This window comes from Apaloderma vittatum, unplaced genomic scaffold, assembly GCF_000703405.1.
Source record: "Apaloderma vittatum isolate BGI_N311 unplaced genomic scaffold, ASM70340v1 scaffold16628, whole genome shotgun sequence".
Lineage (NCBI taxonomy): Eukaryota > Metazoa > Chordata > Aves > Trogoniformes > Trogonidae > Apaloderma > Apaloderma vittatum.
Window position 1 is genome coordinate 11008 of NW_009729206.1, and position 10282 is coordinate 21289.

The 10282-nt window shown below is 44.5% G+C and overlaps 1 protein-coding gene across 1 annotated transcript; it reads left to right on the forward strand.

Annotated features, from left to right (window-relative positions):
• Positions 1–224: 224 nt before the first annotated feature.
• PDE6H (phosphodiesterase 6H, cGMP-specific, cone, gamma) lies at positions 225–6266 on the forward strand. Its single transcript, XM_009874368.1, has 4 exons — positions 225–282; positions 4663–4852; positions 5116–5156; positions 6032–6266. Exons 2-4 carry the CDS (start codon positions 4713–4715, stop codon positions 6106–6108), a joined length of 258 nt encoding a protein of 85 aa, XP_009872670.1. The 5' UTR covers positions 225–282; positions 4663–4712; the 3' UTR covers positions 6109–6266.
• Positions 6267–10282: the final 4016 nt, after the last annotated feature.

Here is a 10282-nt window from a genome sequence, read left to right on the forward strand (position 1 = left end):
GAAGCTCCAGAGAAGACACAGCCTCTTCTTGCATGTTGCCCCTCAGGAGCATGTTGAGGCTCTGCTGCTCTCCTGGACCTCACTGGAGCTGTGCCTGCAGAGCCGATCACAGCACTCCCCACACATGTGTGCGTCCCCCCCTTCCTGTTGGCCCGCCCACGATCATGTCCTGATGTCATCTGGTGGCAGGGTATATCTAGAGGAGAAAGGACACCTCGAGACCCTTTCTACACAGGCTGGAGGACGGGAGTTGAATGATTTGCAAGACAAGCCCTTGGCACTGTAAGTACTTCCCAGAAACTCAAAGCAATGATGTGGGTGGCAGGGGGAAGAACGAGGAACTGTCTGTGAAACTCAGAGGAGAAAAAAGTCCGGATAAAACCCCATGGGGGAAAAAGAATTGGATGTTTGTTCTTGGAGAATGTGGACAGACTTCGTAGCTAATAGAGGGTGGTGTTGCTCTTGGGTGGTCATTTTCTGATTCCTCTAACATGAGGGCAAGTGCTGCAGCAGTGGTTTGTGTCAAAGCTCCCTGGATGCACGAGCACCTCTGTGTGGCCACTTGGATTCTCATGCCAGGTAACTCTCAGTCAGGGCTCCCTGGCACCCCCTTGGCTTGTGTCCTCACCTGGCTGGGCAATGTTGGGTGGCCTCCTGAGAGTGGTTGGGACAGGCAGCTGGTGTTTCCTGCCCCAGCATCTAGCTGTACATGCAGGGCACGTCGGCGGGAAGTTTATGGCGTGTGATGCTGTACCTCCTGTGTTACTGAATCCCTTCTTTCAACTGGCATAGTCTTCCCAGTGATCCCCATCCAGGAAGCAGCTGTAGGAATATAGCTCTATTTGAAGTGAGTTTCTGGTTTCTAGAGAGTTACTGGTCTTAAAACCACTGCTAGAGCAAAGAGTCTGAGATCCTGTGTAAAACACAGGAACAGAAAGGGCTGAATCTGCATGGACTTTTTCCATCACTATGATTAGCCAGATCAGGCGACTGAGGTTGGAGCTGTGAGACTTCTCATGGGCATCTTACACTGAATACAATATTCCCTGACAAAAGTCTGGCTGCAAGGATGATGCTGGTGGCTCTCACAAGGTCAAGATCTGAGCATGCAAGAACCCCACTGAAAGGAATGTGAAAACAAATTTATTTCCTCTTGGTTGCTGTCTACCCCTAGTGTATCCCTGCATGAAGGGCCACAGCTCACAGGGGGTTCTGTGTCTGACACCTGTGTGGCACCATGAAGACAAATGCATATGGAGGAGTCTGTATTTTTGAAGGTTTCAGACAAGAGAAAGATGAGTTCCTACACTGAATCTGCTTGAAGAAGGTCAAGTGAGTCTTCCGTGTTATCTGTCAGGGAGTTTTTTCTGCAGAGAATCAGAGATTAAGGAGAGGACAGATTAAAGTGTCAGCATTTGTGAGTAGTATTCAAGCTCCTTTACGTTAAAAAAAAAACTAAGGGAAGGATGATTAACCTGGCCAGCAATCCAGAGGTAGGATATGTGACGCAATGGAGTAAGCCCATTACCACGTATTAGGTATAATTAGCATTCAGACGCAAGCAAAGCTCTTACTCGGAGGATTAAACCCTGGACTGAGCAGAAATGCTGTCAGGGGCAATTAGGTAACACCTTGTCAGGGGAGGGGGCAGAGGAAGTGCATGGAAGAACATCTTGTTCATCAACAGGCTTTACATCCACAACTATCAGCTCTACACAGTAGCTGCGTCCCAGCACCGGCAGCAGCAGCAGAACTCTGGCAGCGCAGGAAGCACCTGCAGAAATCTAGAGGAGATTCAGTCTCGTCAAACATTTCTCAAGCCATCTGTTTTGTGTGGTTCCAAGGACTATCCGAGTACACAGGTACGGGGAGGTGAAAGGCTGGGAAATTCTCCTGGGAAGTTGCTGTGGAAGTTTCTTTTGCATCTCTGATCCTGGGATACCTGCCCACCCATGTCTGGCTGTGTGCAGGGACAGCTGGTTCTCGAGGTATGAGAACAGAGGTAGCTGCCGGGCTGTGGGGCAGGGCCCTCTCCAGCATGAATGGAGACCTCTTTGCCTGCATGTGATGGCAAGCGAGCCCCACCAGCTCTGTGGTGGGAGGGCAGCTTGAGTCCTGGAGGCTGTTAAGTGGCATTAAGGTTGCTTTCTATCTTCTGCCATTTCTTTTGGTGATGCATGGAGAGAAGTTGGTAAGATGGAAGTTAGAATTTTCCTCTTTAGTTTCATTGAGTGCTCTTTCTTGGAGGTGAGAGAGAAGGTGAAGTATGATTTGGGCAGATCCTTTTTCCTACCAAATCCTGGATTATTAAGTAGTTGGTAGGTGGATACAACTACTTCAGACTGGGGGAAAATGAAACTCCAAGGACTGAGTCTTGCCATTAGCTATTTCTCTACTGAATGAAGGTCAGGGGCAAGACATGGACTCAAGGAACTAAGAGGAGCTGACCCTCAAAGGTGTTTTTGTGGTTAAGGAACCATGCTGGCAGACAGCAGGGATTGGTGAAGCAGAGCAGGAACTCACATAGAGATGGAGCTCAAATGCACCTTACAAGTTTTGTATGACAGTCCAAAGGGTTGGAAATCTGTTAGGTAGATTGTTTCTTCTGTTGTACTTCTGGGAGTGTGAAGTATCTGCATGTCAGATGAATGTGGTGCTTAAAAGTGGATATGTGTGTCTCATAGTTCAGGAGGCGTATCTAGCACTCAGACAGACAGGCTACTGATGACAACTACACCTGAGACAGAGGTGTAATATTATACTTCGGGGCATTAGCAGACATGTTACAGAGCAATTTTCCAATGCAAAGCATTTTGTTGTAGGGCAGTTCCATCTGAATTCCTCACTGGTCCTGAGTAAGGCAACAAATTCTGTCCTGGGTTTGGAGCCAAACCACCTTTACCTTTCAGTTTGGTCCTAAAAACCTGTGAGTCAAAAGATTTTGTCAATCCTCCCAGCAGTACAGTCCAGGTCATACCGATTGCTGCACCTCCATTCCCATTCTGCAAAAGACAACAGTGACAGCGTTTGCCTGTCCTGCCACCGTGCTGTGAGGATAAATCTGTAAATACTAGGACATCGTTCAGGTGTTGCAGAGATGGCAGCCAAACAAGTAACTTCTACAATTTGAGCTGATCCCTGTGTTTCTGGGCACAGTGTGTGCTTAGGAAGCGTTGTGTTACAGGCAGGGGAATAGCATCTGTGTGTACTTCAGCTGCAGACACAACCATCTGCTGCTCCATTTGGGGCTGCTGGAACCCATCCAGTCTCCTGCTTGGGATATTACAGCTGAGACAAGGAGTCCAACCACAAGCGATAGGACAACTAGCATGCCTCTGGGGGCTATCATTGGGATCCATCCTACTGCCAGCACAGATGGAAAGATGTTGGGGTGAAGTATTCCCAGACTGCCACAGATACAGAACACACATCTCTTTGCCTTGCACTGATGTGGAAGTGACACAGGAGGATTGCTTAGGTGGTCTTTCTCCTTGTATCTCAGGCTCTGCTTTCCGGCACTGGCTATTTCAGGACTGTCAAAGACTTTAACTATCTTCAGACTAAGATTAAAAAAACCCCAAAAAAAACCAAAACAACCCACACCTCTATGATGGTATTTATAGTTCTGAGATTAGAAGTCTACAGTGTCACTGCAGGTGATGTTGGGGATTAGGCCAGAGCGCTATGGTGGCATAATGAGATTAGCTGTTAGTACCAAATCCTAAAGTTAATTCCATCAACGATTCCATCAGCCTGACTGCACAGGGACAAACACCTGGAGATAAGAGTTATATAATGGTCATAGAGAAGAACATGATTTGAAGGAGGGAAGTAAAAAAAATGACATTTATTTTTACCCATAAAAGCACTTGCTCAGACCATTCTAGCATACTAATTAGCAAAAAATTTGATGAAAGTCTGGAAGCTCCCCCTTGGGCACTGGCTAGAGTTTTTGCAGTCCTCTCTGGGAAGGAATCAAAGAGATCAGAGTGCAGCAGTTCTCCCCTCTGAGGCAAGGAGATGTCTCCCAGATAAGAATTGTTCCCAGACAACTATTTAGTCCCTGTGAAGTAGAGCCTGGCTCATGTGCAATGTGGTGCAGAAGTCAGCACATGCAACATAATGCTCAAAAATAGCAGAATGAACATATCCTGGGGAAAGTTACAGGCTTTACTCTCCTAAATCCTGAGAAATTATTTTCTGCAAAAAAAAATAATCTCTAATGATTTGCCTTAGCCTTCTTTACAACCACTCAGAGTTCCTGTGCTATTTCCCATAAATTTGGTACTGATAAACATGATGCCCTTATTGCAGCTCCACCCAGACTAAGGACACTTTTAGCTCAGCATCCCATCTCCATCAATATCTAAAAGGTAATGTATAGGCACAAGCATAAGGATAGATGAAGTATATTATGCTGATTTCCAAGGAGAGCATATTTCTTTAAGCCTTAAGTGTGTCTTTTTGGCTCCTAGTAATCATGTCCTGAACCAGTAGGTAAAAATATCAGCACTGCTGTCCTGCATTACAATCCTTCTTTATTTTTAGCATCTTTAACTTTAATCCTGTCACAATTATATTTTCTATAATTCTGTCAGCCAAATGCTGATGCCTCAAAATGATAAGCAGAGTGTTGCATCAGTTCTTCTTGTTATCTTGCAGACAGAGGGATCTGAGGGAGGGGTGCACCTGCCGCACACAGCAGCCCAGCGATGAGTGAGAACCCACCCGCCAACCTCAACCCTGGCGATGCTTCAACTGGTCCCACCACACCACGCAAGGGGCCTCCCAAGTTCAAGCAGAGACAGACAAGGCAGTTCAAGAGCAAGCCCCCTAAAAAAGGAGTAAGAGGGTAAGGGCATTTTGGAAATAAAAGAAACCATGCTAGTTAGGCGGCTCCCCATTGCTTATCTGGGCTTCTCTGGTACCATCTTCCCTTGGGCAAGCAACCAGGAGGCTTCTCCCTGAGCCCTGGTGCCATCAGCTCTCCCGCCTTGAGCTGTTTCTCTTCTGCCTGCCACAATTCTTCTTCTCTGGCTGAGAGTGCAGAGCAGCCCTCCTTTCCTGGGTGCTGCTGGCCCAAACTCACCCCTCACCTGCTCTTTTCTCCCCTAGGTTTGGAGATGACATCCCAGGCATGGAGGGACTGGGCACAGGTAAGCCCTGCGGGATGCTGTTGTCATGTCTTGCTTTAACGCAAGTGCAGTCGTGCTTCAGCACGGGAAAGGACTCTCTGGGGTGGCCTCTCTGTCTCCCTGGCCTCTCTGCAGCTCTCACGGTCACCAGAGAAGGCTACTACTCCCTTCACAAGCCACAGTCATGCTTATGCTCACTTATACAAGACGGAAAGGCTATTTAGGCGTGCTTCCATTTCTGAATACCTTCATTTGGCTGCTAACACACTTGTTTGTTTTCTGCTAATACTCTGGCAAAGAATTTCGTCAGAATGAGGTTCTTACAGAAATGCCAAATGCTAAGCTATTAATACCGAAAATCACAGGAACTAAATACCAGCTGGTTAAGTATTTGTGTTATCATCAGAATCCTAATTTTAAGGATTTTATGCACCCGCCTGGGATGGAGAAACATGCACTGGATAAGCTCTGGCCAGTAAGAACTTCCTGAGTAGCAGCATCTATCGAAGAGTTATAGACCAAATTACTCAGTATCTAATTTAAGATTGTGTGTGTCTTCAACAAGATGACAGTTTGGCTGCAGGTAGTTTATAAGAACAGGAGAAACCACATAACCGGAATGATTTTTTACACCAGTGTACACAATCACTGAAGAGACTATAGGAAATGCTCATCTGCTTTTGCTCACAGAGAAAGATGGCACAGGCGAAAATACATTCATCTGGTTTGGTCTGGAAGGTAGTACCAGATTTGAAGAGCTCATCTGCTCGTATAGTCTTCGAGTGGAGTCTCATTCTTCTTAATATTTCCTAAGTAAATCAGTCTTACCATTAATACAAAAGAAATCCAAGAAGTGCAGTGACCAGAACCCATTTCTCATTATCTCTTTTTTGCAGATATCACAGTGATTTGCCCATGGGAAGCATTCAGCCATCTGGAACTGCATGAGCTGGCCCAGTTTGGGATCATCTAAGGCACCAGCATCTCTACTTGTGTCACCTGGTGACTCCACAGATTTCAGCATGGTCTTCATCACCTTTAACACTTATTTTTGGCCCTTACATCCACCTCACAGGCAGGATGGTTTTGTAAGAGCTAGCTGTGAGAAAGTCCTTTGCAGACTAATTTAGCAAAGAAGTTATTTGGGACCCTGAACAGATCTCATGCTTCATGTGATGAAACTACTGAAAAACGTCTTAATGCACCCCTGCACCATATTCTGTCTTCTCCCGATGTAGTAGATCTTCATGTTTGTGGAGATACAGGGAGGCTGTATTTGAACTCTTCTCTTAGTTAATTTTCCCATGGTTAAGTGAGATACTGTGCGCATGGGTGTGCATGTATGTCCAGATCTAATTATATCAAGCCCATTCTGTTTCCTTCCTTCCCTCCCTGACAGTTTTCTATATAGGATCCACATGGGTATGCCCCTGTGTTATCCAGGCCACCAATTGTTTGCTGAGAATTCATTAGCAGAGAACAGCATTAGACTCACCAGTCCGGACATAAGGTTATTTTTCCATGGGACACCCTTCCCCAGGGGTTCACCATAAGGAGCCTGCTGCTAAGATTTATCTCATCAGCAAGCGGGGAAACGGGCTGGCAAATGTTGTCTCTGTTTTACTACCCACAAGCTATGAGCCATGATACTCTGGCTGTTCTAATAACGGTAAATGGAAATGTGTGTGTCTGAGATGAATAGCTAGGTGAATTAATCCTGCTATTCATTCCTTAGTGTCTGCAGTTCTGAAGAAGCAGCACTCCAAATGACACTGTTTCCTCTCCTTTGATGGGATGCCCCCATGTGACACCATGCCCATACATACTTACATGAAGTATTTGCTCCCCAGGACACATTTGCTGCTGATTAAGAAGACAGTGGACAGTGCCAGTAGTCCTGCATCATGCAGCAGAAGATCATATTGCATTAGTTACTCCCTTTCCTGCATTTCACATGGGGCAAGTCTCCCTTCACACGTGCAGCCCCATCAGCAAAAAGGCTTTCCTCTCTTCACCCACTGGCAACTTTAAGCTCTGGAGCTTGTCTGGTTACTCAGAGAGAGATAACAGCAGAACAGGTGGGGAAGCAGGGGGAGGTTAGGGTGTGTGTATTCAGGCAAGCACAGAGCGAATCCATTTAACCCTATTGATTCGTATCTCCTGGTCGCTGGCAGCCTGAGTGCTGGTGAGTGGTGAGGCGCTCATAACCACTTCAATGCTCAGGGAAGGCACTGTGTTAAGGAAGGGCTTTTGTTTTGTCTGGAGGCACGGAGTGAGTTTTGTTGTAGCTCCATAATATTCATAAGAGGAGGTGGCATTTTTAATAATCACCTTCAGCTTGAGCCTCGTTGCATGAGAATTGTCTTCCCCCAGCTTATCTTTCCTATGCTGAACATGTCCACGCGAACAAGGAGTGGTTGTGGAGAGGAGACCAAATCCTACCTAAAAGATTGATCGCCATGCATAAAGCGTTGCTATAAATCCACGGCTGTGCTATAGTTATCTGCTACTCTTATTTCAGAAATAAAAGCTAGCAGTTTTCATTTAAAATACAGCTTCAGCACCAAAAGCTAAAGGAAATGCCTTCTGGCAATCCAGAGGACAGCTTTTATTATTCAGCACTCTTGCCATTAGAAACAGCAGTAATCCAAGGAGCAGTTCAGAACCGCAACAATCACAGCACAGGAGTCATGTACTCTTTAGCTAATTGCAGCCCACAGCTATTTCCTTAGGCAGAGGCAGTCTGTCCTTTCCACTTCCTCCCAATTTCTCCCACCCTTCTCACCTTTTAGGGCTTTACTTTTTTCCCTAACTGTTCTTTATGTAAATGATGTTTCATTTAGCTTTTACAGTAGGTGGCTGATTTCTTTTTCTTTTTTTTTTTTTGTTTTTCCAAGCTCATGTGCTAGCCCTCTCCTTCTGTAGTTACGTGTGAATGTTTCTACGTCAATGCTCTTGTACTTTCCCTCACGTTACACCATCCTGTAGCATGTGATCCTTGTTCTACCTTCTCAGTCTGTTCTCTTCCACTTGGGAAAAGACACAATGGCACCAGTTTTGGGTCCTGCGAGCTGGCTGCCTCCATTATCACTGAGTTTTCCCTTTTTTAAGCAGGAGAACAACATCAGGAGAAGCTTTGAATTTGTTCTTTAGCTCCCTTTTCATCCCAGGCCTTGGGAAAGCAGTCCAAAGATAGTGAGATCCTCTGTCAGAAAATACTGGGGTAAAAGCAAAGTTCTCCTTCATGCAGGGGCTGAAGCATTTCAGCAAAAGGGAGGGTCCTGGTGTAGCTCCACATCTGACTGCCATAACCCCGGCTCCCATCAAAGAACTACTCCATTCTCCTTCCTAGACGAGTCCAACAGGAATGCACACATACCCCAGCTCTCATGTCTTGCTGATGAGCTGTATCAGAGGATATTTTAAGTCAACATAGTTTGTTAGTTATTTTAAAAATAATTTCTATTCATTAATAGGAATTATATTTGTTCCTTTACTTGCAAGGAATTTTGCAACTTAGAAGTCTTAAAACATTCTCACAGTCGTTTTGTCTGAGGTTCTGAGTTTTTTCTAATGAGTTATAACCCCTGAAACTTCTATTTTTCAAACAGTGACAGATCACTATGGTGCAAGAAAGCAAATATGTTCAAGTAGCTTGTTGAAGGGACTTCAATCTATATACATTGTAATACATTATTCTTTGTTCTTTTACTATAAAAACAAGTCAAAAGCAATAAAAATGAAAAAAAGTTTTAAAAATCCTAAGAATGTAGCCTGACTTGCTTACAAAACATATCCAAAGAAAGGCAGATGACTTAGCTTTTCATTATAAAATCCTTTCCTGAGGAAAGCTCTGAAAGCCACTCATCACTCCTCATGAGAGAAAAACATCTATTTATATCCAAACAATAGGCAATAAATACTAGCTGTGGTATCATCTGAGAAGCACTTTTTCCCTGGGTGATGACTGGTGTATTCTCCCAGGCGTGGCGCACATGATTTCTTTAGGGCTGAAATCTTTGGGCTGGTTACGTCTTCTGGGAGTCTTTATACAATTAAGTGCCAGCATGTTTCTACCCTATAGCAAAAAAATGACTGAGATGTCAATGTTGCTTGGTTCCTTCTCATTGCTGTGACTGCAAGACAGAGGTGCAAAACTTCTCCTTTTGACTGTTGCTGTTGCTGAACTTTCTAAATGTTCATAAGGGTTTCAAATTGGTTGGTTTCAGTTGCCTCCTGGTGTATGCTGCCAGGTCTCAGCCTTAGAAAATGTTCTTTTGTGACATCTTTGGAGCTTTTTTCTTTCAACTCATCACTGAGTGTCTAACTGAAAACCTTATGTCTTTGAATGTTCTCTAACCTGTTAGATACAAATACGAGTTAGCTAGGAGTCATTTGGGGTGAGAGATTTTTATAAATCCCTTCACAACAGCACTCTGAAAGCTAGAGAAATGTCTTTTCGCAAGGTTACTGCTATTTAATAGCAGCAGTTTTAAAGCTGGATTTAGGTGATTCCTGGAAAATTCTATATCACACCAAGAGTAGCCTCAAAGATGAGTCCCATCCTCACTCACCTCAGTGTCTGGCTTTACTCAGAAAGGTAAATAAACCAAAATCTCTGCAAGAAAAGAAGAATGAACTCTGGAATAAATTGCTCAGAGAAGTTGTGGATGCCCCCTCCCCTAAGGTGTTCCAGGCCAGGTTGGATGAGACCTTGAGTAACCTGATCTAGTTGAGAGGCGTCCCTGCCCACAGCAGGAGGGTTGAATTAGATAATCTCTAAAGTCCCTTCCAACCTAGGCCATTCTATGATCCTAGGATGAACCTTGGAAAAAGTAAGAAACAATTGTCTTGCTTTTCCTCACTTAATACATCTAAATCACCTCAGGAATCTCAGTTAAAAAAATAATCTTCAGTGTAAGTGGGATTTTTCAGGAATCTGAAGATGCTCAATGCAAGATTCCCATCCTCTGACAGTTTGCAAATCAGCATCTGTCCCACTCAGTATCAAGCCACTATTGTATTTTCCTATGGTATTGATCAGCATGATATGGACTAACAAATATACTCTGACAATATCACTGTGTGTTTTTTGAGGCATTTTTCCATTTCATAAATGTGACTTTGAGAGAAAAAAAATAATGTCA